A 27,302-nucleotide genomic window follows, 5' to 3' on the forward strand; every position below is an offset into this window, starting at 1 on the left:
CAGCACCAGAGTCCAACAACTGTGTTTAGTCTCGGAAGCTGCTAGCTTCTAGAGGCCATATCAGCATCATCTCTACTAACCAGGACGATGATAGCCTCACATATGAGAGAGATTATGAGCACAAGCTCTAGAGCAAGCTGCCAAGGTTCAAACCCTGACTCTCATTTACTAGCTGTGTGATCTTGGGTAAGTTAGTTAACTCCTATATGTCTCCGTTTCCTCATCTGTGAAATGGGGATAATTATAAAAGAATTATTATGAAAATTAAAGGAGTAGAGTGCTGAGAAAAGTAGTATGCTCTCAAATGTTAGCCACTATTAATAGTCTCAAATTTCGAGACTTTAACAAAATAATATACAATCACACCTTAAAGCAAATATAAATGCTTTTGAATACTAAGGCAGCACGAGAGTCCAACAACTGTGTTTAGTCTCGGAAGCTGCTAGCTTCTAGAGGCCATATCAGCATCATCTCTACTAACCAGGACGATGATAGCCTCACATATGAGAGAGATTATGAGCACAAGCTCTAGAGCAAGCTGCCAAGGTTCAAACCCTGACTCTCATTTACTAGCTGTGTGATCTTGGGTAAGTTAGTTAACTCCTATATGTCTCCGTTTCCTCATCTGTGAAATGGGGATAATTATAAAAGAATTATTATGAAAATTAAAGGAGTAGAGTGCTGAGAAAAGTAGTATGCTCTCAAATGTTAGCCACTATTAATAGTCTCAAATTTCGAGACTTTAACAAAATAATATACAATCACACCTTAAAGCAAATATAAATGCACAAGTATACCATAATCCCAGGATTAAGAACCACCCATTGGATTGGGAGTTAACCTTTAACTGACTAAATTTAATTTAAAAGTTTACATGAAACTAAAATTCAGAAGAATTGAACCAAGAAAGGAAATTTAATTCCCAGAGTTACCGCCACCTCCTATCTTTTGATCTTGAACTTGTAGACTATCAACAAAGCTCTCTAGTCGATCTCAAGAGCCAGAAAAGAATGGAAAGAAAACCAGACTCGAACTTTTCGAGATTGATAAATCATGTCTACCTTTTTAATTGTCCCTTGAAACAAATTAGAAGCCAGAACAGTCCTGAGAATGCTGTATTTAAATCCCCTATGCAAACATGCCTGAAGCACTCTGCAGAGACACAAGTTTCTGTGTGGTCTAGACATGGTAGAAGTATGCCAATATCATAGCAACAGACACTGGTGGCCATTTACTTCTCAAACAATTGCAACAAACTTTCTCCATTTTTCAGCCCTGAGAGCTTATCAACTGCTTCAAGGGAGCAAGGAGCTTGTCTGTCTTGTTCACCACTGTTTCCCTAGACCTGGAACAACGCTTGGCACATAGTAGGCACTCAATAAATGTTTACTAGAAAAAAAAAAACCCAACTATTAGACAAAGTGATATTACTTTCAGCAAAGATGATGACAAAAAGAGAAATTTCTCAAAATTGTAAGCATGATATTAACACTGCCGAATATTTATGAACTATTGGAGGTTATTTTTGGTAGTGTCAGTTTTACATCCAAGAAGAATTATATACATAAGCATATAAATCTTCTAATGGTAAATTATCAAAAATGGTATCTAAAACATTTAACAACAAATAACAAATTAATATACTACGTATATAAATTAACATCTAAATAAAAAACTAAAAATGTATTTCCCTTTGGTTGCTATATTAAAACTGCTGTCACATAATTTAAATTGAAATTCAAACCATTCAAGTCATTCCAATAATTTCCAATTACCTTTTGATTTTTAGAAACTGTTGGTGTAATCATCTATATGCTACAGCTATCCCTGGCTAAACAATGCCCCACATTCTGTCTAAACCACAATCTGATGCAAGAAACCACACTGGTATATGTATAGCTGATTCACTTTGCTGTACAGCAGAAACTAGCATAGCATTTTAAATCAACTGTACTCCACTAAAAATTTTAAAAAAAAAAAAGAAAAGAAAAGAAATCACGCCAAATTCTTGTAACAACAAGTCATGAGCTCCCCAGCTCCTTATGCTTGTTGCATCCAGAAAAGATCAGTAAAAAAATTGAGCATGGAGATCGGGTATGTTCCTGGACGCCAGAGCCTGGATCAAGGTTGGAAAGCACCCGTGCCAAAAATAATGCCACCAACACCACCTACCCTACCACCCCATCCAATTTTGGGCCACTCTGGAGCAGAGGAGAAGTGCTGCATCTCTACAACCATCACTACCAGCATGAGTTCCCTCTGCTGCCTCACACCCTCAGCACCCCTGTGGGTCAGGTGCATCCACACCAGAATGCTCCTGAGCCCTATCACTCGCCTCCACCAGGCAACAGTAACAGGTAACTCTCAACAAGTAGAGAATTTCCCTTTACTGGCTAGTACAGAAGTACTTTAGTATTTAAAAAACAGGTTTGACAATACAGCTATGTACCAACTGAAAACCAGCCCTGAGGATTACCAATATGGAATAATAACACTATGTTGAAACATTTTTGAAATAAATGAACCATTAAACTGACCATCTGGAAGATAGTTTGGAGGGTTATCTAAAAGGTATCCATTAAAAAAACTTCAATTTATAAGTTATTAGGACATAGTAACAAACTTGTTCCAATTAGTATCTATCCTCCAAAATCTACCCTCCACCAGCCAGATAGAATTTTGATCCCTTCTGAAGGAGAGAATGTCATAATTTAAAAATGGGAAGTAGACCATGGACTTTTTCTTGGCTACACTATGCCAAAGCTGACTGGTTTCAGAGGGGACCACAAATCAAACTTGTTCCATGCACCAGTAGAGAGGTAAATATGTTGGGCCCCAGGGACACCCCTTTATGCCACCCACTCTGGCTTCCCTTTATCTCCTATCCCACCAGGCCACTGCTGCTGCCACCCACCACCCCGTGCAGGCACCTCTCCCCACTTAGGAGATCTCACCCAACTTGAGCTCCCTCATCCAGGCCTGGTAGTGCTCTCCTCCCTGCATGGACACCTATCTTGCTTAGCCCCACCTAGATGCTTTTCCACTGAATTATTCAGGAAAGTAGGAAGGAAGCAGAGTCCTTATAATTTTAAATGTACTTGGGAAATACCTCAAGGAACTTCTGGGAGGTTCACTCTCATTGCTTTATCATCAGCTTGCATAGTTCTCTTGGCATTCTATTGAAAACAATACTTTCATGGTTCCTCCTAAGCCCTGGACAAAGTAAATGAATTTTTCCTTCTCTTTACCTGTTGCCTTGAATCTACCCAGAGAAACCTCCCATTTGCTCCCTTTGAACAATGCCCCTTTTAACATTAAATATTCTTTTACATGGTCTCATCTACCTAAAATGTCTTCTCCCACACCAGTTTGCTTAATGAGTACCTTCACCAATTTAAAGCACACCCTGGAAGCCCACCTACTGGCAGAAGGATCCTAAACAAATACAAAGAAAGTGAGCACTTAACTCTGACAATTCAGAAAACAAAAGATGCTGACCTCGGACACTAATAGAAATATTGGAGCAATCCTGTCACATCTGGCCTACGACTTAATGTTTCTGCTTTTCTTTTTTCCAGTAAAGAACAACTTCAGAGCCTCAATTTTTTATTCTTGAAATGATAAATAATACTTAACTCACCTAATTTGTTGAGAAGAACAAATAAGGTAATGTGGAAGTGATTTTTATCCATTAAATAATCACATAAATATGATTAGTTAATATTATTATTTCCTTTCTCAAATACTACTGTGGGCCCAAATTATCAAATTTTAGAATATTCAGAAAATGTGTGCCCCGCTGCATTTGTGAATGACTAGTGATGCAACTTAGGAATCTCAGAAGTATTTTCAATCAGAAAAAGTAAGTATATTAACCTCAATGAAAGTCTAGTTGGCAGCAACCTTTAATTCACCTGTTCATTCATCCATTCATTCAATAAATATTTACTGAATACCTACTATTTTCAAGGCACTCTTCTGAGTGCTAGTTAATAAACAGTAAACAAAATAGAGCCCCTCCCTTCAGGAGCTTCCATTCAAATGGGAGGAGACAGGCAACTGACAATCAATTCGCATGTTAGGTAGTGGTAAAGACTATGACAAATAAAGTAGGGTAAGGGGTTAGAGAGTGTCTAAAGAAAGTGGTCAGGGAAGGCTTGTCTGAGGAGGAGACATGTGAGTGGAGATTCGAAGGAAGTGAGCGACAAAACCATGTAGACACCTGAAGGAAGAGCATTCCAAGCTGAGCTGCACAAGAACATCAAAGGGCCTGGGGCTGGGACATACTTGGCATGTTGAGAAATGGCAAGGTGACCAGCATGCCAGGAGAGCGGTGTGTGGGTGGAGATCAATAAGGGATGAGGTGGGATAGGTACACACAGGCAGATGATGTATGGCCTTGAAAACCGTGCTAAGGAACTTAGATTTGATAGTGGGTGTGATGGGAGGGTTGTGAGCAAGCAAATAACATGTCGTCAATTTTATGTTTTGATGGGATTACACAAGAAACTGCATGATCTGTATGTCTTCTGTACTTCTTTAATATTTGTATTTTTTTAAACTATTTGCATCCTCTACTCTGTTGTGACAAATGCTGCTTTGAGACTGAGTAGAATGGATTCTGATAACTGAATATTGGATTTGGTGACATGGAGGCCACCAGTGATCTTGACAAAGGAAGTTTCTGAGGAGTACTGAGGGGCAAACAGCCTAATTGAGGTCAAGGGAAAACTGAAGCAGATGATTGTAGAGATAGCAAGTACAGACAAATTTCTAACTTTGCTAAAAATGGAGCAAAACTGAAACTGAAGTTGGAGGAGCCTGAGGGGTCAAGAAAGGAGATGTTCCATTCTGTGTGTATGTTGATGGGGAAAATCTAGTAGAAAAGACTTTTTAAAAAAATGATGATCTAGGAAAGGGGAGGGTATTTGAAAGAAGTAAACCTATGAGAGAAGTGAAAAAGGAAAAGCTCTAGTCTGCAAAGGAGGAAAAGTTGGCACTAGATAGTAGCAGGGACAGTACATCTCCTTTTAATATAAAGGAAGGAAAGAAAAATATGTGGGGTACAGAGGTAAAAAGGTTGGTAGACTTAGTGATAAGAAGATACAGAAGTTTTCTGATGGCTTATATAAAAGCAAGAAAGCTGAGGGGGTGAACATGGGGAGGGAAATCTGGAAGCTTGAAGAGAGAGAAAGTATAAAATAATTGTGCTGAATGGCAACTTTGTCTTCCTAGCGCCCTTATTTTCTAAATCATTCTTGACTACTTCGTATTGTAAGCTTTTAGAGGACAAGAAGCTACACTTACCTTGTTTTTTCTGTATTTAGAAGAGTCATATACAAGGAAGAGATGCATAATATGTAAAGGAGTAGTTGCTATGATGCTGGATGGCCAGGACATTAAAGTTTGCCTAACTGGAGTCTTTGGGGGGGGGGGGAACACAAAAATATGTGACCTTGATTAATTATGAAACAATATGTCACATTTTGGGCAAAAAGAAATAGAAGCATAAGCAGTATATACCACGCACTCAAAAACTCAACAAGCATATACTCACTCATCAGCTGTTTTTAATCCTCTAAGAGTTCAGGGGCGTTACAATGATTACTTTTATTTAAATCACACTGACAGGCTGAGCACCTGGTTACTTCAATCACATAATTAAGCTTACATCTCAGTATTACCACTTAGCTTACTTTCTATTTTATGATCTGAAAATGAATCTTATAAGGTCAAAAATTCAAATGCACCTGTTGTGGTTTTTTAACTTCATTCGACATTTTTTTTAACCTACTGAAGGGAATGCTTACCAATGTCAGTTTCCTGATTATTCTCCCTGAACTTGGGTGTGGCCAGCCTACACTACCAGCAGCATTACATCTACCTAATTAGAGAACAATAAAGTTGACCTTTGAAAATAAATGCACATGTCAAATATCAGAAAATGTTTTCACCTATTTTAAGGGTAACATTTGTTACTTATGTGTATAAATATTATTACAATTTGGGATTACCCAATCTTCAATAGAATGAGAGCTAAGAATAAATAAACGTTTGAAAATATTTTCACCAGAAAATGAGGCTAAATACAATTGTAGATATTTTCTACAATTCTGTTTAGCCTCATTTTCTGGTGAAATTTAAGTTCAGCCTCATTTGTTAACACTCATGTAAAGAAACTTGAAAGTCAACTAACTGTCTGTAATATTTTCGTGTTTTGTGGTACAGGTTACCTCCACTTGTTCACCTGTTAATACTTCTCCAACAACTTAAAGCTTTCTTATGAAGGATTGTTGTGAATACCGATATCTGCACATTTCTAAAAGGTTCCCAGGTGGAGGACAGCTCTCCTCCATGTCAGCATAAGTCTGGTTTTCCAATCTCTGGGCTAGATGCAGTTGTTCTTGTTTAAAAGGGCAGTGCATATTGAGGATGTATTTACCCAAGACAGCATTTAACAAATTGATTTTAATTGCTGATTTGCTTGTCTGTATCCCCCCTCTAGACGATAAACTGTGGGATCAGGGACTGTGTCCATCTAGCTCTTCTTTGACTCCTCAACCTGACACATAGTAAGAGGTCAATAAAATATATGTTGAATCAATGAAAGTCCCAGCACTTTGGAAATCGGTTATGAAGCCTTCCACAGCAAACGCCACTTACCTGTGAGATCCAGAGTTCTGTCCACAAAGACCACTGATGCCCTGCCTGTGGCGGTCTTCCTCCTGTTCTTGGCGGGAGCAAAATTGGCCAGATCTGCAGCGATGATCCGACTGAGGGAACCTACAGCAAAACACTCCTCCCGTACCCCTAAATGCTCACACAGGGAACTGAGGCCGGACACCAGGCACCTAATCGTCAGCAGCAGCTCAGGGGTTAGGGTAGTGGCATCCACCTCAGCCAGGTTTCCCAGCCTCCTCTTGTCCGGTCGGGCACGGTTGAGGATATGCACATCCTGGGGTAATAGTGGGAAAAGGGAAGCAAAAGCTGGAGTCAAGGCAAGGTGGGGAGCAGCAGATGCGAGTAACAACGGGACGTGCAGCACCTCAGCCGTGTAGTTCATGTTGCCCATCCACTCACACAGCTTCTCCTCCAGTTGCTCGAACACTGGCTGCTGCCCTTCCAGCTCAGCCGCCGCCGCCGGCGGCACGTGATTAGCCGTGAGGTGGACTGCGTGATTCACAGCCGTGACCACCACACAATACTGGAAGTGACTGCGGCAGATGATGTCCCGTAGGGTCTCCACGGTCCGGCCTTTCAGCAGGCAACTCAACACAAACACCGCTTTGGGCTGCTCGGCTCCGCCACCAACTGCGGCGGGCTCGAACTCCCGCAGGTAACACGCAGAGTTCCCCACCGCCTCCAGCAGCCGTGAGGACCCGCAGCCCCAGTGCAGGCTCTCGGCGCAGGCGGCGTCCAGGTAGACCACGGCCCGTTTCACTTTGGCCAGAACCTGCTCCCAGGCTTGCTGGGTGAAGGACAGCACGCCTGGGGTGCTCATGGTGGGGATTCGCAGACTCAGGGCACCGAGCGCAGGAACTTCTCTCAGAACTCACAGATTCCGGGAATTGGGCTCCGGGAGACCTTGACAGTCAACACAGTACACGTGGGATGGCCTCCGATTCATCCAGTGTGGGCGCATGGTAATGACGTCACGGAGCGTGATTGGCTAGCGAGGAGACGTCGCGGAAGAATGGTGAGGGCTGGGAATAAACGGGCGGGGCTCCGAGGCTCCCGGGTGCCTCGAAAGTTCGGGGAAGTGGGAAGGAGCTGCCTAAGAAAGAGCTGAGGGATTTTCTTTTCGTCTCTCTCTCTCTGCTCGGATTATCTTCGCTACTCCTTGAGAAGTCTCAGGAATGCTAAAACCTAATTCTAAATATGATATTTTCCTTGGATCTGAACGCATCTCTTTAAAAGTGATGTGTTGCCCAGCAAAACTAAGAGCAGCCAGAGAAGATAAAAACAACCAACTGCTGTGTGATGTTTCATAGTTTATACATTACTATCACATACATTATTGGACACAAACCTCTAACAGACATAACGGTTTCGCTTTCGCTTTCTCCATCTTCCTTCCCTCATCTCATTGGCACTAAATCTTGATCCACTTCAAAAATCTAGAATCCAGCCCTTTCTCCTCATCCATCCTTCCTCTCACTGCCTTAATCCACCGTCTTCGGTCAACTGAACAATAGCAGTGACCCTTCCCCCCCCATCATTTCCCAGTTTTCCGTCTCTTCTCCCTTCCATTCAGTTTGCTTCCTAGTAAGCTAAGCTTGTCCAACCTTTTTTCTGCTTAAAATCCTCTCCTGGCCCAGTTGCCTACAGAATATAGCCAGATGCGTTATAATGGCACCAAAAACCTTCATGATTTCTCAATTTCTCTCCAGCTATCCCAGCTTAGAACATTAAACAGCTGCACAATGAAGTCAACAGATTGAGCCCAGAATGTCTTACAGGTTCAGTTCATTCAATCAGTATTTATAAAGCACTTATTAAGTGTAATCACTGAGCTAGGCTCCAAAATACAGTGGTTAATAAGATATATTACCTGATCCATGAAAAATTTACACCTCTGCTAAGTACTTGCCATATCTGGGGTAAGTTTTAACATACCTGTTTTCCTTAACATATCTGTTCTGTTAGATGGTGCACTAGAAGCTTGGTATCCCCAACATTAGAAAATAACAGGTATTCAATAAATGTTTGTTGAATAAATGCTCAGTTCATATCAGTATAATAAATAATATATTCAACCAACTTTTAATGGACGTGTACAATATTCCAGACACCGTGTTGGACACTGAGGATATAGATAGAAGTAAGCCACAGTCTTGCCTTCAAAAGAATCTGAAATAAAAGAACCCACACATGTAAAGCAAGCAAATGCAATAAAACATTACAGAAGCAATGTTTTTAATTGTTTGTTTGTTTGTTTGTTTTGCCGCACCATGCGGCATGCAGGATCTTAGTTCCCCAACCAGGGGTCGAACCCCTGGACCAGAGCCCCCTACATTGGGAGCACAGAGTCTTAACCCCTGGACCTCCAGTGAAGTCCCAGAGCAATGTTTTAAAAAAAAAAAATGTTCAAGAGTTATAAAGTGGGAAAAATAAACTCTGACTAAGTGAAGCAAAAAGGGAAGTGGTCAGAAGAAGTTTCATATAGGACATAAGTTTTGAGTTGCCTTCAAAGAAAACCAGGTGTTCACCAGGTGTACAGGATGGGGAGGAGCATTCCTGGCAGCCAAGCAAAGAGTGCAGCATGAACAAAGGTATAGAAGTATGAAACCTTACAACATGTTCTCTGGAGCTACAAATGATTTAGTATAGCTTGAATGTACTGTTTGAAGATAGGCCCATGAAGAAATAGGAGCTAGGAACTAGAAAAAAGGGAACAAGTTTCAAAAAGAATAGAGTGGTCAACAGTAGTGAGTGACAGAAAAGGGAAAAGTGAGATGGAATCTGAAAAAAAAAAAGTTGGCAGAATATGAAATTAGGTTCAAAGAAAGTAGCTTGGCCCCTAAAGTTCAAGGACGGAACAGTTCTAGGATATAATGAGATCCATAGTGTGGCCCTAAATGCAGACTGCTGACGTGGATGAATGAAGATTGTTGAATAGTTAGATTCTAGGAGATCAAAAACCAGACGAGCAGAATGTGCAAGTTACTTGTTATGATGCCAAGTGGTAAAGAAACGGAAGACTGTGTACCAGACCCCAACATCATCTGTGAATAAGGGGAAATGAAGAGAGAGAGGCAGAGGTGGTTAATAAGGAGGTATGCACTGGCAAGGAGGAGGATTTTCAAAAGAAAGTGGCACCATAACAGTCTGGTAGTGGCCCACCAGAGCAAGGGAAATGGCAATACTATCTCCAGGCTCCATAGTACAACTGGGTGAAGAAAAATGGTGGGTCTCCAGTAGAGAAAGTTGAGGAGATGTGCTGTCCTTGGAGGGAAGTTAGATTTCAGTTTCAGTGAATGAGTAGAGACATCTCTGCTAAAATACTGAGAATGTGGGACATGTATATATAATGGAACAAAGTTAGGGACTGAGAGTTAGATACAGAGTTGGAATTCAGGCCTGAAGAAACTGGGAGGGAATAAGCACAGAGTACGTAAGGGAATGACATTTAAAGAGTTGACAGAAAGTGACTCAGAATGAGGAAATGTGGAGGACTGCATAAAGTTGGGCAATACACAACCTGTACAGCCACATGCCACCCAAAGGGCTGCCAGATCATGAAGGGGCTTATAGGTCACATGGTAGGAAGTTTGGATTTTATTTTATGTGTAACAGGAAACTATTGAAGGGTTTGTGTTACTTGAATTGCAGTGGGGCAGTGAAGATGGAGAGAAGTAGACAGATTTGGGATATATTTTGTAGGAAGAAGTAACAGGTTTTGCTAATGGATTTTTATAGGCGTGAGAGGGACTCAAGAGGGAAAGAGGGGAATCAAGGATGATTCCTTAGGTTTTGGCTGAACGACTGGTTGGACGGTGGTTATTGATAATACGATGGAGAAGCTTGGGAGAGAATGGAAGTGGGACAGGACAGGTTTGGGAAGGGAAATCACAAGTTCTGTTTTGGGCATAAGTTTGAGATGCCTATTAAATACCCAAGAGAGGCATCAGGTGAAGCATCTGAGTGAGCAGCTTGTCCTGAGCTTAACGATAAATTAAGAATGCAGACAGAAAATTGGGAGTCATAGATATATATCACATAGTATTAAAAGTCATGGGGTTGGATGAAATAACCTTGGGGGACAGGGTAGACAGAAAAGAGAAGAAAACCCAGGAAAAAATTGATTTCTTGATCTCAGACATCATGGCAGAGTTAGATGAATTCTTGCTAAAATTGCATGCTTAAGATCATCAGATTTACCTTATTTAAATGTGATTTGTACTTTTCTGCTCAAAATAGCTAGCAATTATTTTCTATTCTCATAAAATCAAGCATATCTCCATCTCATTTCTAAGTCCTCTCTATTCATGATCAACACTTAAGGATTTACTAAGCACTTTCCATTTGCTTGATATTGTAAGAGAGAATCTGGTGAACAAAAAATTTTGTTTTCACCCTTAAAGAATGTGAAGTTTACATAGCAGTGTAGATGTGAATAGATGACACAATTGCCAGAAACAACTAGCAACATAGAATTTAGTGTTAAAATATATCAGAATGCAGAGGAAGATGGAAAATTGAGGCTTAATTCCTTGTTGTGGTATCTAGAGACGAAGGAAAACTCTACACATGTGCAGTTTCTCAGGATGTTCAAAGGACAAAAGGCCTAAACCATAACATATGTTGAAGAAAATAATCAATAAACAATTTATAATAGGATAGAAAAGAGTTTTATTTGCCAAACTGGGGACTATAGCCTGGAAGACAGCCTCTCAGATAACTCTGAGGAATTGCTCCGGAGAAGCATAGTCTTCAGCACAGTTTTATATCTTATCAGAAGAAAGAACATCAAACAAGTCAGGGGTACATTCTTACGTGGTTTCAAAAAAAAGAAGAAAGATCATCAGGTACACCGTGAATAGTATGGCCTTGGCACCTGGAAAGTTAGTCTTATCATTGAAGGAGTACCAGCACTGGTGACCCAGGAAGGGAGGCATTTAATATTTATTTATTTATTACTTTTTGGCTGCGCGGCATGAGGGATCTTAGTTCCCTGACCAGGGATCAAACCCACGCCCCTGGCAGTGGAAGCACAAAGTCTTAACCCCTGGACCACCAGGGAAGTCCCTAATCTTTATTTTTAACATGGACATTCTTTACTTCTGGTCAACGTGCCCTTTTCTTTAATAATTAAAGAAGAGGTACAAAGTATGTTTCATAGGCCACAAACAGGCTAGTTAGCATAAAATTCAAGTTAACTCACGGATAAGCCAGAATGACTTCCCCATACCTCAATATATGAAAACTTCTTTTACCAGTCACCTCTAACTTGTCAAATGCTTTCACATTTGAAACTTCATTTTACCTTTGTTATCCTTCCAAGAAGTGGGTATAAAATGCTATTTTAATATATCAATTTACTGATAAGGAAAGTGAGGAACATTGAAATGACATAACTAAAGTTGGCAATGAATAGTATAGTCGAGCCTAAATGCCGTATCTATTCAAAACACATCTATTAGTACTTACTATCTACTAGATACTGAGCAAGGCACTTTTATTTGATCTTTACCTCCTGTCATCATTTTAATCATCATCTACTGAGCATTCCCTTTCAGTACTTCTCAGAGATAGATACATTAAAACTGATGCTTTGTTGTTTTTGGCTTTTTTAAAAAAATTTATTTATTTATTATTTTTATTTATGGCTGTGTTGGGTCTTCGTTTCTGTGCGAGGGCTTTCTCTAGTTGCAGCAAGTGGGGGCCACTCTTCGTCGGGGTGCGCGGGCCTCTCACTATCGCGGCCTCTCTTGTGGCGGAGCACAGGCTCCAGACGCGCAGTCTCAGTAATTGTGGCTCACGGGCCCAGCTGCTCCGGGGCATGTGAGATCTTCCCAGACCAGGGCTCGAACCCGTGTCCCCTGCACTGGCAGGCAGATTCTCAACCACTGCGCCACCAGGGAAGCCCTATTTTTGGCTTTTTTTTTTGTGAAGAACCAGCAGATCTCTCTCACACACACACCAACACAGACACACATACACACACACACACAATGGAAAACAAGTATCATCAGAATATATGGAGTATCGTAGTTTGATAAGGTCATAATTTTATATACTATCTTCAAGCTACCTATCTTTGAAGTCTCCCCTAGTGGGAGATAAAGATACCTTTAACTAAGGAAGTCCATCCAGGCAAAGAACTCAGTTTGGAAGCAAGGAAGGAAGAGGTTTTTTAAGAGTGGTTATTAGTGATTTATGGGCTTCTCTGCTTGTGAAAATCTTCATTTTCAAAGCTTAGCTCAAATGCTACCTCCACCATGAAGGCGATTCTGATGCATCAATTATTATTCATCAATTCTTCAGTTCAGTTTAAGTAATGCCTTGAAAGACAAGCTCATTTCAGGCAGCTGAAAGGAGAAAGAGGCTCCTCAACAAAAGGCAGTTGGTTCTCCCATGAAACCACCAAAGGTCATTACAGACTCATAGAATGATAAATAGAAACATAAACAGGACTGTGAGTGATTGCCTTATGATACTCTCGAGCAGAATGTAAAATCTTCACTTCGTTACTGTCAGTAGAGGCCAAGAAGATCTCCTAAGTGCTAGGCACCACACCAGGAATTAGAACGACATATAAGAAGATGCCCTGTTTGAGGGAGGATTTGGTGAAGAGTCTTAGGAAAACAGATATGTAGTCAAATAATTACTATATGATGTGATAGACACATGCCACGGAATCAGCATAGTGTGCAGAAAGGAATGATTAGCTCTGCACTACCCACTCCAGAATAACTCTAATCTCATCTATATATCCTCTCTCTCCCTCACTCCACTCCAGCTACATTTGGGGTTCTTTGAATGCTCCAAGTATGCTTCTGCCTCAGGGTCTTTGCACTTCCTATTCTCTCCATCTGATAGGGCTTCTCCCAGAAATTCACAGCGGTTTACTTCTCTCCATTCAGGTCTCTACTTTTGTACCACCTCATTAGAGTGGCTTTCCCCGACCACTTGATATAAAATTGCATCCTATCCCTCTTCATCACTTTGCTCAGGGTCCCCCTTTCCTGCTTACCCTACTTTATAATCCTTATCACTATCTGACATACTGTACATTTATATGTTTATGTCTGTCTCCCTTTCATTAGAATGAAAGCTTCACGAGAGGAAGGACTTTGTTTTACTCATTGCTGAATCTACATAGTTTAGAAGAGTCCTTGGCACTTGGTAGGCCCTCCATAAGTATTTATAGAATAAAGAAAGAAATGGGGTTCAGGAAAGATTTCAAAAGTTGACTATATCTCAACAGACTTTAGAAATACGTAAGGGATTATCCTCTTCAGATAAGGGAGACTGAGAATAGCAATAGAGGAATGTTCAAAGGTTAGGGAGATTAAAACCACATGATTTGTTTAAATAGCATGAGATGGTGTGGCATTGGTGGTATAAAAACACTTTGTGCTTCTATTAAGACCTGCTTTTCCCTTGTAGGAGAGTTAATTGTTTACCACCACCTGCCTTTCTCAATAAATTGAGAGCTCTCCAAGGGCAGGGGCTGTGCTTTACTCATAGTTTTATTTCCCAAGTTCTTAAACAGCAGATATTCAATACTTGTTAAATAAATAAACGAAAAAATACGATGAAGCCCTTAAAAAATGAACATAGTTTGACATACACAAATATGGAAAGGACCTCCAACACACTGCTGAGGAAAAAGAAAAACCAAACCAACCAATGAAATAAAAAAATCTACACAATGATACATACAATATTGTACCCTTTAAGACTCATTAATCTCAGGTTCTTTCACGAAAACAATACACGTGTAGCAAATATGTATAAAATTTCATAATGCTGCACATGAAACAGAAAAACAAGGGCTACTTCTGGAAAGGAGGGTAGTGGATGAGAAGGTCTTTGACTTTTTGACAAAGAGAATGCATTATTCATTTTTTAGTTTGGCTTTTGTTTGCTGTTAAGATTAATTTTTCAGGAAAGTGGGCATGAATTATAATTTCTTCTCTAATGAGAAACAGGGACTGATAAGACAACGATTCTGTATCGAGTCTGATACAACAAGTAAAGAATGAAACAAGGCCTTCCGGAAGATTTAAAAAAAGCAAAACAAAACGAGAAAGCAAGCATCGCATGCAGAAATAACAACGGCGCACTCTCCAACAAAAGCAATACAGGTTATCAGAAGGAACGTTGGGGGAGGGGAATCGTAGCCTACGTAGGACGTCACGGGAGAAAGCCACGCTAAAAGGCAAGCGAGATCCCGTGGGGGGCGGGGCCAACTACGGTGCGCAGGCGCAACCAGGCTCAGGTGGCCGCCGCCGCGGAAGCGAAGCCACCTAGAGACTCCGTGCTGCTTGGGTGCTGCTGCGCGTGCGCGGGCGCGGGCGCGGGCGGAGCGGCGCCGGAGTCGTGTTCTTTGCCGCCTCCGCCGCCGGGGCCATCTACCCGGGATTTGAGTCTCGCGCCTTCTTCGTTCGCTCGCCGGGGGTTCGCGCCCCTCTCGAGACCCCGGGCAGCGAGGCTGGGGAAGGGGTTGGAGGGGGCTGTTGATCGCCGCCTTTAAGTTGTGCTCGGGGCGGCCATGTCGGCCGGCGAGGTCGAGCGCCTAGTGTCGGAGCTGAGCGGCGGGACCGGAGGGGATGAGGAGGAAGAGTGGCTCTATGGCGGTACGGAACTTCCTGTCCCTTCTCTCTCTCCCGGGTTCTCTCAGGCCTCCCTTCCCGGCCAGCAAACGGCCGGCGTCCTGGGGCCCTCACGCCGCCGCCTGGGGCCTCTTGCATGGAGCCTCATGCGGCCTGACTTAGGCCGAGCGCGGCGTGTGCGTCCCCCGCCCCCCTTGCCTCCTCCTGCCCAGTCCACGCCCCCAACACGCACCCACCCGGTGGCGGCTGGGACCCCGCTGTGCAGGGGACTAGGGGCCGGGCCCCCAGCCTCGCCGTCCACTCCTCCCGGGCTTCTCGGCCGCCTCGCCTCTGTGCTCTTTCCTCTTGTTTTCTTATATCGATTCTAAGCTGTGTTGGTGTGTCTCTTCTTGCCCCTTGACTGTGGGATGCCCTTCCTGTCCCAGGAACAGTCATTCTGTTATAATAGCTAAATAAAGTTGATGCTGTAAAACTAACGTCTTGTTTCTTGATGGTCAGTTTGTATGGAATGCACCTGCAAGGGTACCTCCTTGTGTGAAAGTCGTGCTTTAAAAATAATTAATTAAAGAGAGAGAGAGAAAGAAAGAGATGGAATACATTATGGCCCATAAAGAAAACCCCGAATGTCTCCTGTATTAAGGTGAAGTTTTTCTTTTTTAAGAGACTGCGTTTTAACCCACATAGAAGTACCTCATGTCCCTTAGGCTTACGGTTTTCAGTATCACCTCGTGTATATCTTTTTCATAAAATAAATTTACTGCATCTTTTACTTCCCCCTTGAAAGGGAGTTGTTTGACATCTGGCTTTTAACTTCCATGAAGTCACAGCCCCTTCTTGTCTGTTGCCGGTACTAGATTTGAAAGTTAATGTTTGTTCCTTGCCTAAAATGCGTATTCTTGATTGTCTTTAGGATAGTTTAGTAAAAGTGCACGTTTGGGCACCACGCAGCTCCTTGATGATGTGACTTCGACAAACTTTGATTTTGATAAACTTGTAAAATACGTTATCTTTGGCGGCAAGATTTAGCATTCGTAGTACTGTTTGAAATGTAAATGTGTAGGGTTTCTTTTACAAAGGTCTAGAAATCTTTAATACTTCTTAAGTTTATTTTTATAGAAGTAAAGTCTGATTTTTTTTTATTTCTTTATTTTTCATAAAAGACATATCTTGTTAAGTCATTATAAGGTGATCTAACTTTGGATGTGCTTATAGGCCCATGGGACGTGCATGTGCACAGTGATTTGGCAAAGGACCTAGGTTAGTGCTTGTGATGATCACTTCAGATTTTCATAATACTGGTTTCTTTAAGAGTGGTTTGTTGGTTAATTTTATTTATTTATTTATGTATTTTTTTTGGTAGATGAAAATGAAGTTGAAAGGCCAGAAGAAGAAAATGCCAGGTTAGTGAAATTTCTTGTTGATGCTTATGCAGATTGTGCGGTACAGTGGTTCTATCAACAGATTGTCAGAATTATTTCGTTATAATCATTGGCTTGATTACATTTTGACAAAGATAGCAAGGCACTGAGTCCTTTATCGTTTTATTACTATTTCAGGACGTAATCTTATACCAATTCTATTTATTTGCTAGTAGCCCAGGGAACAAAATGTTTTTGAAGTAAAGGTTGGATATTTTTCACTATTAAGTAACTTTGTACTCTTAAATGAGCTCAGTAGTGGAGTATACAGTATAACCATCAGACTACTAAGAAAAAAAGTTTTAACTTAAAAATTTTTTAAAAATAAAGAATTCCTTGGGTAACTACTTCTACAACTTAATATTTTTGATGGTGTAATGCATTGTGGTTATAATTTCAATGTTTTGTATTTATTTAAAATTCGAAGTGGAATTAATGAATTTGTTACAAGATTGATTGCATTTGTTAGATTACTAGAAAGGTCTGAGTATCATTTACAGAACATATCAGGGAGCCAGAAACTTATTCTAAATTTCAGAATAGCTCATGGATACAAGTACATGGATATGCTGACATCACTGACTACATGCCTTAGTGTCTTATAATGGGGGAGGCGTGATTACAAAAAGGACTTTTAAAGAATATTTGGGTTTAAAAAGAGGAGGAAATATGACTTCACACCCACTGGGATGGCTGTAATCAAAAAGACAGATAGTTAACAGGTGCTTGTGAAGATATGGAGAAATTGGAACCCTTATACACTGATGGTAGGATTGTAAAATGGTGCAACTATTATGGAAGACAGTCTGTTAGTTCCTCTAAAGGTTAAACGTAGAGCTACCATATATAGCAGCATTATTCATAATAGCCAAAAAATGGAAATAACCCAAGTGTCCATCAAATGGATAGATTTAGAAAAGTGATATATCCATACAGTGAAATACTATTTGGCAGTAAAGAGAAATGAAGTACTGATATGTGTTAGAACATGGATGAACCTTGAAAACATGCTAAATGAAAGAAGCTGGTCACAAAGAACTACATATTGTATTTCTTATTATATTAGATGTACACAATAGGTAACATCCAATGTGACAGAAAGTAGTAGTTACCAGGACAGGGGAAAATGGAGAGCGACTACAAATATATAACGTTTCTTTTTGGGGTGATGAAAATGTTCTGGAATTAGATAGATAGATACATACATACATACTCTATTCTGTAAACATACTTAAAAACCTTTCAGTTGTACACTTCAAATGAGTGGATTGTGTGGTATATGAATTGTATCTCAAAGCTGTTATTTTTTAAAGTTAATGGAGGGGAGAAGTGAGAAGTGGAAACAGCTCAGGGAGTGCTGAGATTATTGTTCCTTGCTTAAAAATACCCCTATGTTGGAAGATTTTTTTTGTTTTTATTTATTTTTTTGTTTTGTTTTTTCTTTCATTCATTGCTATATCATCTGAAATCTTGTCATTTAGGGTTTTTTGTTTGTTTTTTTGTTTTTTGTTTTTGTCCGCCTCTGGTGGCATGTGGAACATCCCCCTGGGATCGAACCCCCACCTTCTGCAGTGGAAGCTTGGAGTCTTAACCACTGGACCACTAGGGAAGCCCTTGTCATTTAGTTTTGAAATGGATATATCCAACCCAGTTCCTAACCCTACTCTCAGTTAACCACAAAATTGGGATTTGTGTAGTTTAATAGTTATGAAAGTAATATTTCTTCATACCCTGTTTTTCAGTTGATCAAGAAATTAATGATAACAATCAGATACACATTTTTGTGAACTAATTTTTATTTTACTTTGTTAATATTAGTTCTTGGCTACAATTCTTGAAGCTTATTTTCTGATTAAATATTCCTTAATTCCTCAATACACAGCTTGATTAAATTGATTGGAGAGGAACCCTTCTCCCTTCCCTATCACTGTCAAAATGTCTTCATATTCCTTATTAACACTTTATTTGGAAAGCTATTAAGTTTATTTCATCCAAAGGAAAAGATCTACCCTTAAAATGTTATTTTTCTAGATAAAGCTTATAATTTTATCACGTTTCTAGTGTTTTAATGGTGATAGAGAATTAAAACTTTTAAAAGTCTATTGGGGAAGAGAGCTCTGCCAAACCTGTGTTCTACTATCCAGTGCAGTACCTACTTTGTTGCCCTAACTGAGCCGAGTCTTTGCTATTAGAGTTTTCCCCAGCTTCTTTGTGATTGGCCCATCGTTAAAACTGTTCTTAACCATTGCACTGTGCTGTCTCTGTCTTGTTTTATATCCAGGTTGTGGCTAAACATACTGTTTTGTGACATAAAGAACAAGCTCAACTTATATCTGAGAAATGTACTGAATAATTATAATTGCAATTTTTTGGGGGGGGGTCAGGCAGTAGAACTATGAAAATTTAACAGATAAGTTCTCAGGTTTTGTCCTTCATTTTGCTTTGTTTGGAGATTGTGTTACAGAATACCACTATAGAGATTAAATTGGTTTATATAGAAACTGCTTGACAAAAAGTGAAGTTTAGAAGAGATTAGCAGAAACCCAGTGAAAAGAGCTTTGAACTACATCAACATCTGGACAGTTTTCCTAGAAATGCTACTAAATAATTGTCAGTTGCCTTGTATTTCAATTTCTTTATCTACAAAATGAGGTTAATGGTTAATTCCCACTTTCAAACTCATAATTATTAAAAATTTAAGGAACCAATTGCACCGTGGTACTAGAAGTTTTATTTCATGGCTAATGGCCATATGCTTGAGTCTCTTGAAAATAAGTGTTTATTGTTATATGTCAATTTTGTTGTATCAGGGCAAATTCAAGTATTAACTGGCTTTAAAAAAGTAATTATTTTTTAATGCATCAAAATTAGGTCTGGAGCTCCTTAGTGTCAAATTGGAAGGCATTCTTACGTGAAAATAAACTTTTTTTAAAATTTTAAAATTTGTTTTTAATACAACAAAGGACATATATCCAATAAGACTGATAAAACAGAAAACTAGGAAGAAGCATGTGTGTTAACTCAGTACTGAGTTAACGTCATCATACCACACATCTGAGTTCCTTGGGCACCAGGGAAAAGAGGAAACTGTGTGTGTTACATAGCCCTTGGCAATTCCTAGAGTACCTTGAAGTTCAGTGTAGTTTTAGGATAAATAAAATTGATTAAGTATGATGCATAGTTTAAAAATGTAAAAACTCAAATTTTACCCCACTGTCAAAATGCAAATTTGGCATCATTAACAAATTGTGGAGGCAATTCCGTTCTACTTCCAGTGTTGAGTGTACACGTTTTATGTAGAGCATTAGGAATAGCAGAATAGGACAGGCAGTTTTTACCATCTTTTTTCATCTCTGGTGGAGACAGTAATTTCAGGAAACTATCAGACATAGATTAAAAATACTAGTATGCTCCGTCTGTACTTCAGTAAAGTAATACCAGTTGTGTACTTATTTTTGTTGTTTGTAGTGCTAATCCTCCATCGGGAATTGAAGATGAAACTCCTGAAAATGGCGTACCTAAACCGGTAACATAAGGCTTTGAGATCTGGTTACTTATCTGTTTAAAATCTTTATCAATAGCTTCCCGTTCACTTAGGAAGAAAACCAAAATTTAACATGACTGCCAGTATTTTGCATGATCGGGCCCCTTTTATATCTCCTGTGTCATCTGGTGCCGTCAAAAAAGTGTAACCATGAGAAGAAATAGTGGGAGGAGAGTTCAGATGAAATGGGGCATGTGCAAAGGCTTGATGTTTATTGCTACCAAGGAACCCAGTGGTCATAGGTCAATTAGATAGATCATAGTGAGCCTGGTTTTCAAAGCAAACATTGAGTCTTTCAACCCAAGTTTGTCAAGTTTTTTAGCAAAAATTATTTTTTATATAAGTGACAGTCTGACCTCATGCCTGTTAAAAGTGATGTTTTGGAGGGTGAACAAATCATTGGTCCCATGAGTATTTTAACGTTTTAATCCTGTAAAAAGAAGGAAATTGTTATTCTGCAAGCTTGAACTTGTATACAAAAAAGTATTTAGCCTTGGTGATCTACTTTTTAAATTTTCTATTATGTGACTAAGCACAGAACAGCCTTTTAGAGCCAAAATAAAGCCTTCATAAATGTCCCTACTTTTACTCATAGAAACAAAGTATTCCCTCAATCATTTGCATGCAGGGCCTTTTCTATGTGTACATGAATGTCAAGAATAAGTGAGCTGCTTTTTAACTATTTGGTGCTTTTAACGGTGACACTGTGACTCTTAAAATTAGTTGTTTTCCTCTTCATGTTCTTTTTGCTAAGAATTCCTCAAATATTTTTAAAAAATTTATCTTCTAGGTATTTTAGTACATTGCCTTAGATCCTTTTTGCAAGAGGAGCAGTTATAAATAGTAGGAAAAAATACATGTGTTATTTACAAAAAGACAATGTTGAAAAAAGGTTTTACTTCACATTCTTATCCCTTTTTATCATGCAAAACATCAAAGTTGTAAATGAGTTGAAGTAGGTAGTAGCACTATAACTTTTTCCTCTAGAATTAGCTCAAAAAATACAAAATGGTTACCTTTTCAGTTATTCATATCAGACATTGAAATGGATTATTGAGTGTATTTTGTGGTTGTTTATGTTGATATAGAAAGTGACAGAGACTGAAGACGATAGTGATAGCGACAGTGATGATGATGAGGATGACGTTCATGTCACTATAGGAGACATTAAAACGGGCGCACCACAGTATGGGTAAGTTATTTTCAAGTAACAACTGTGTGCTTAAATCAAAGGTAGTGTGTCTATATCAAACAGTTAGTGGTTGATTCCAGTGTTTTTACATTTTTTCATCTTACCATGATATGAAAGAACTCGTTAAAATTTCACGTGATGAGTTGCTAAGACGTAGGTAAAATCTGTTGACACAAGAAAAATATATTTGTAACTATCTTTGGTGATGGATGTTAACTAAACTTATTGTAATCATTTTGGCAGTTTATATATATATCAAATCATTATGTTGTTTACCTAAAATTAATACAGTGTTATATGTCAAGTATTAATATATCTCATGACTAAAAGGAATTTCACCATGAAAATATTTTTTTCTTAAACATAAAGTTAATTAGGTAAAGTTACGTGGAAGCAGCAGTTTTTGATTCCTGATATTGAAGTGTTTTTACAAATGAATTGAGTGATACAGATTATTTTTAAAAAAAAATTTATTTGTTTATTTGGCTGCGTTAGGTCTTAGTTGCGGCACGCGGGATCTTTCGTTGTGGCACATGGGCTCTTCGTTGCAGCGCGTGGGCTTCTCTAGTTTTGGAGCGAGGGCTTCTCTAGTTGCAGCGTGCGGGCTCAGTAGCGGTGCACGGGGCTTAGTTGCCCTGTGGCATGTGGGATCTTAGTTCCCCTACCAGGGATCCAACCTGCATCCCTTGCATTGGAAGGCGGATTCTTAACCACTGGACCACCAGGGAAGTCCCCAGATTCTTTAATTAGAATTAGAAAACCTTAAATTGCTGTTTACATCTATATTGTTCTTACATTTTATTACTTATGCAGAGTTCAGTTTAGGTTTTTAATTTTTTTGTCCGATAAAAACAATATCAAAAGTATTTCTTTTTGCTTTTCATAGTGTATTTTTCAAGTGGTTAATTATCCTGTATGCTATTTATGCCAATAGGTTGTCTCAAAGTTTTATAGTGTGTAAAGCTGGATCAAGTGAATGGACTGTCATTGACTCCTTGAGCACATAAAGAATCTTACAGAAAGATTGGGAGGGAATAAAGTACAGATTGTGATTTTGTTATGGTGGTAGAATATGAGTTGATGTTTTCTCTATTCTTTTCAGATTGGATGTATGATGTGGTACTAGTGCGTTGGGAATATAAAGTCAACTTTTCATTAATTGCACTATAGTTCATTAAGCAGCCTTATCTGAAATGAACCAATATATACATAAATCCTTTTGAATATTTTATTTCTAAAGTAGAGAAATTTTTTCAAAAGTTATTTCAAGAAGCTTAAAGGTAATTCAGTTGTCATAATCAGTTTTGCATTATAATAATGACTGCTGATGTAATTTTAAGACCCTAGCAACTTTTTTAGGGAGCAGGTTTGAGAAGAGACTAAATTATTCAAGTTAGGATAACTCTTGATGTTCTCCTCATCCCCACTTACAGTAAATAATTAGTGTTGAGCTATGATATTAGTAAGCCTTTATGCTAATAGGCCTTTATCCGTCTGCATTATGCAGAAGGAACACTTTAACATAATACTATAATAATCAATTGCATGTTTAGTAAATACTTATATTTAATATAAAATTATTTGTATTTTCAAGTACAGAACAATTAAAGCAAATGGTGATTACTTTTTATTAATATGACCAATTTTGGGGTGGGGCTTGCATGCAAATATTAAATACATATAGGCTCCCATAGTACTTTATCTGAACTTTATTTCTTATAACAATTTCCAGTTTCATGGATTGAATTATGTTTGCACGTGTTTATTACCTTTAGATTCTAAATTCTTTGAGTGGTTTATGAATTTTCCTATTCCTTACATTGCCTTAAATATAGTAAGTATTTAGTAAGTGTTTATTCACTAAATTGACTGCGTGTTAACACAATTATCTTTGAACTTTTTTTCTCAACATTTGATTATGAAAATTTTCAAACACTCGAAGTTTAAGGAATTGATGTGAACACCCATTTATTTACTCATCACCTGGATTATACAATTTACATTTTGCTGTGTTTGCTTTATCACCTATCTGTCTATCTACCTACCTACCTATCTCCATGCCTCCACCCACTCATCAATCCATCCTTTTTATTTCGTATTTTTAAAAATTTTTATTTATTTAGTTAGTTAGTTAGTTGTGCTGGGTCTTAGTTGCGGCTTGCCGGCTTCTTAGTTGTGGCACATGGGCTCCTTAGTTGTGGGACGCGAAGACTTAGTTGCGGCTTGCATGTGGGATCTAGTTCCCTGACCAGGGATCGAACCAGGGCCCCCTGCGTTGGGAGCGCGGAGTCTTAACCACTGTGCCACCAGAGAAGTCCCCTTATTTTGTATTTTTTATGCATTTCAAAGTAAGTTACAGATCTGTCTGAAGCGTATAAAGCTTGTTTAACCTTAATATCTCAAGATATATCCATTGAAAACTGAAAGAAAGCCAGGGAGAAAATAAAATTTGATGAATATTTACTTTGTGCACAGCATTTCAGAGGCAAATTTAAAGAGCAAATTGTTTTCAAGGAACAATACTAATTTGGTTTATTATAAGGCGTTAGAAGGTAAAGACTAGAATTTTTTTTAGGTGACATACTTTTGTTACAGAGTTTATTGTATCTGTAAGTAAGGTATGAGGAAAATCAAATCTTAGGGTAGGAATAATTTACCTTGTATAGAGGAGTGGTTTCTTAGCTGTATCTTTGAAATTCAGCCGCTCATTCATTAACACTTTTTAAAGGCAGTTTGTTTGGCACTCTAATAATTGATGATGGGAATATCAACTGTCCTTATTTATCAAAAGTAGTGAGGAAGATAGACATGTGAGCAGATACTTTCCTTGCAGTGTAAGTGCTTGAATAGAAACATGTACAGGGTGATTTGAAAGCTTTGAGAGGACAGTTGCTAAAAGTCTGTTGAAGAGAAGATCCTAGAGGAGGTAATATATGAATTTGTTTGAATAATTCTCGAGACAGAAGGAAGAGGAACTGATGATTTTGGCAGAGGAAACTACGTAGATGTAGTGGAGGCATGACTTAGACGAACAACAAGACTGGAGGATAAGGTAGATGAGAGAGGACGCTTGAAACCACAGAAGAGGGGAGTTAGGATGTTTTTGCTGTGTCATCATAGAGCCCTTAAAGGTTTTTAGGCAGGGCACACTGTTTGAAAATATAACTCTAGCAGTAGTAGTTGAGATGGACTAGATAGAACTTAGTTAATAGATTTGAAGTAATCATCCAGATGGGATGGTAGTCCAAACTAAACCAGCAGCAGTAATATAGGGATAGATGGAAGAATTCGATATATTTGAGTGAATAATAAATGGAAATAACATGGGTAATGGGTTGGTTGTAGATGGAAAGGGAGACAAAGGATTCAGTGACTTGGAGCTTTCTAGAGTAGTTCAGTGTATATATAGCAGTGTATTACCAAATATGGGTCAGGTGGGAGGAGCAGGTTAAGATAAAATTTTTTGATACATTTATTTTTAAGTTTTTGTAGACATCCAAGTATATAGGATCTAGCCCCTAGAGAATCCTGAGACCTCATGGTGGGTGCTATTGAACAGTATCAGATTTACTTAAGTGCAATTTTCCAGACAGCTAAGGTTCTTTACACAAAATGAATGTGAAGGCTTGGAGGCATTAAAAAAGAAAAGTAATGTTTTAAAGGGCAGAATGGGGAAGGAAGGAAAGTAACTGGGTGGGAAGCAAAGAAGTTCATTTAATGAACTATGGTAAACCTTTTATAAATACTGTTTTGGTTTATCCTTTAGCAGTTCTGTAAGAGGACCATTTGGAGACAGTCCTTGGTTTTTGTATTTTGACTTTCAAACAGCTAGGACTTTCGTACATCATATATAGATATCTCAAAGTGCTTCGGCTCTGCTGAATTTAGCTTGTTGAAATGTAAGCATCATGGGGCAGGAACCATATTTGTCCAGCTCCTCATTTTCTCTCCTTGGCTTAGAACTATATGTGATGTATTGTTGGAGCTTAAGCATTTATTAGAGAATTAGTCAATGAGATGATTAAACCTTTCAAGTTGGTAATGATAGTACAACTTGACAATACCAATTTATTTTAGGCTCCTTCATACTTCTTGCATTTATAGTAGTGGATCTTTATACAATTATTTGAATATTTTATTGAATATATCCTTATTTTTTTAAGCAGAATAACCTAGGTCTCATAAATTTAATACATTGGAGACAAAAGATGGAAATTGTTAGGCAGACCAGAAGCTGTGAGTTTTCACAAGTCCAGTTGGATGACTGGGAGGCAAGGAAGTGAAAACAAGGCATATAAACTATTCTTCCCTTCCCAGCCAAATTTCTTGAAAGTTTGTTAGAGTGGGATATTGAGTTAATCGCAGGTACGTTTTTGAGATGGAAAATTAGTCAGACTTTTAAAAAATATTTGTTTTTATCTTTTATTAAGCAAGTGACAGACTTTTTAAATTAGTTTAAAACATTTTCTAAAATGTTTGAGTTAGTGTCAGTCTATCTAGTTAATATGTGGGTATATAATTTATGTGTACATATTGAACATATTGCTGCTTTTGTTTAAGCATCTCAGGATAATTTTTTTAATTTTGCTTTTAGGAGTTATGGTACAGCACCTGTAAATCTTAACATCAAGACAGGAGGAAGAGTTTATGGAACTACAGGTAAAATTTGTATTTGCAGTTGCATCAATAGAAAATAGGGCATATATCTGAATAGGTCATGAATAGATTTTAATAGCTATTACAGCTCAATTAAAAAGAGCAGTGTTTGACCATATATCATAGAATGGACACTTTTCTATAAATGGCTAGATAATGAATAGTTTAGGCTGTGTGGGTCACATGGTTCCTGTCATGTGTGTGTGGTTTTTTTTTGTTGTTGCCGTTGTTTTTTGGTTCTACAACCCTTTCTTACAGCTCACAGACTGTACAAAGACAATGATGTAAAACATGGAAGTTAACTTCTTGGTACAGGAATCCCTTATTATAAACAAAAAGTCTCTAATCTCTCTATTTTATCTTATAGCTACACCATAAACTTTGACCTCACTTTTTATTTGTGGTAACCATTACTACTCTGTTTGGAATCTTGGCCATATTTAGTGCTAATAGTAGTAAAAAGGTGTCATTGTTTTCTGTTTGTCTGTGGTATCTCTCAGCTTCTTATTAATATAGTTCCTTCACCATTTTGTAATTTTCTAAAGTAGGAACGAAAGTCAAAGGAGTAGATCTTGATGCACCTGGAAGCATTAATGGAGTGCCACTTTTAGAGGTAGATTTGGATTCTTTTGAAGATAAACCATGGCGTAAACCTGGTAAGATTATTGTGGATTATATCAGTTTCAGAAGATTTTTAGTCTAAACAATTATTAGAAAAGTTTTTTTTCAGCATCAATTTAGAATATTATTTTTTAAATGTAATTTTCATTATCTTAAGCACATGAGTAATAATGAACCTGTATTATTAAATCTTACAGGTGGCCTAGCATTGTATAAAAGTAGACTTGCATATTGTTTTATTATAATGCCAATTTTTTTTTTAACATCTTTATTGGAGTATAATTGCTTTGCAATGGTGTGTTTCTGCTTTATAACAAAGTGAATCAGTTATACATATACATATGTCCCCTTATCTCTTCCCTCTTGCATCTCCCTCCCTCTCACCCTCCCTATCTCACCCCTCTAGGTGGTCACAGAGCATGAGCTGATCTCCCTGTGCTATGCGGCTGCTTCCCACTAGCTAGCTATGTTACATTTGGTAGTGTATATATGTCTGTGCCACTCTCTCACCTTGTCCCAGCTTACCCTATAATGCCATTTCTAAAGGGAGTAATTTTGATCAAAAATTTGTATAGTCCTGTTGCTTTATG

At 38.6% G+C, this 27,302-nt stretch overlaps 2 protein-coding genes across 31 annotated transcripts in view; one reads left to right on the forward strand and one right to left on the reverse strand.

Annotated features, from left to right (window-relative positions):
• SCFD2 (sec1 family domain containing 2) overlaps positions 1-7,622 on the reverse strand; it is a 410,854-nt gene extending 403,232 nt beyond the window's left edge. Inside the window, exon 1 of the mRNA XM_061192275.1 lies at positions 6,664-7,622. Coding sequence (XP_061048258.1) covers positions 6,664-7,501 — 838 coding nt within the window. The 5' untranslated portion in view covers positions 7,502-7,622. The remainder of the gene's footprint in view (positions 1-6,663) is intronic.
• A 7,346-nt stretch (positions 7,623-14,968) lies between these two features.
• The window catches only part of FIP1L1 (factor interacting with PAPOLA and CPSF1), a 63,913-nt gene continuing 51,579 nt past the window's right edge, over positions 14,969-27,302 (forward strand). For 5 of the 30 annotated variants that reach the window (XM_061192285.1, XM_061192277.1, XM_061192279.1 and 2 more), the window contains exons 1-7: positions 14,970-15,305; positions 16,494-16,538; positions 16,642-16,681; positions 20,168-20,225; positions 21,332-21,435; positions 26,030-26,094; positions 26,640-26,747. In XM_061192285.1, the coding sequence (XP_061048268.1) occupies positions 15,221-15,305; positions 16,494-16,538; positions 16,642-16,681; positions 20,168-20,225; positions 21,332-21,435; positions 26,030-26,094; positions 26,640-26,747 (505 nt within the window). In that variant the 5' untranslated portion in view covers positions 14,970-15,220. Of the gene's footprint in view, positions 15,306-16,493; positions 16,539-16,641; positions 16,682-20,167; positions 20,226-21,331; positions 21,436-26,029; positions 26,095-26,636; positions 26,748-27,302 lie in introns of all 30 variants that reach the window. The other 25 variants (XM_061192287.1, XM_061192291.1, XM_061192294.1 and 22 more) reach the window with 11 other exon arrangements.

Source organism: Eubalaena glacialis, chromosome 5 (genome assembly GCF_028564815.1).
Source record: "Eubalaena glacialis isolate mEubGla1 chromosome 5, mEubGla1.1.hap2.+ XY, whole genome shotgun sequence".
Classification (NCBI taxonomy): domain Eukaryota; kingdom Metazoa; phylum Chordata; class Mammalia; order Artiodactyla; family Balaenidae; genus Eubalaena; species Eubalaena glacialis.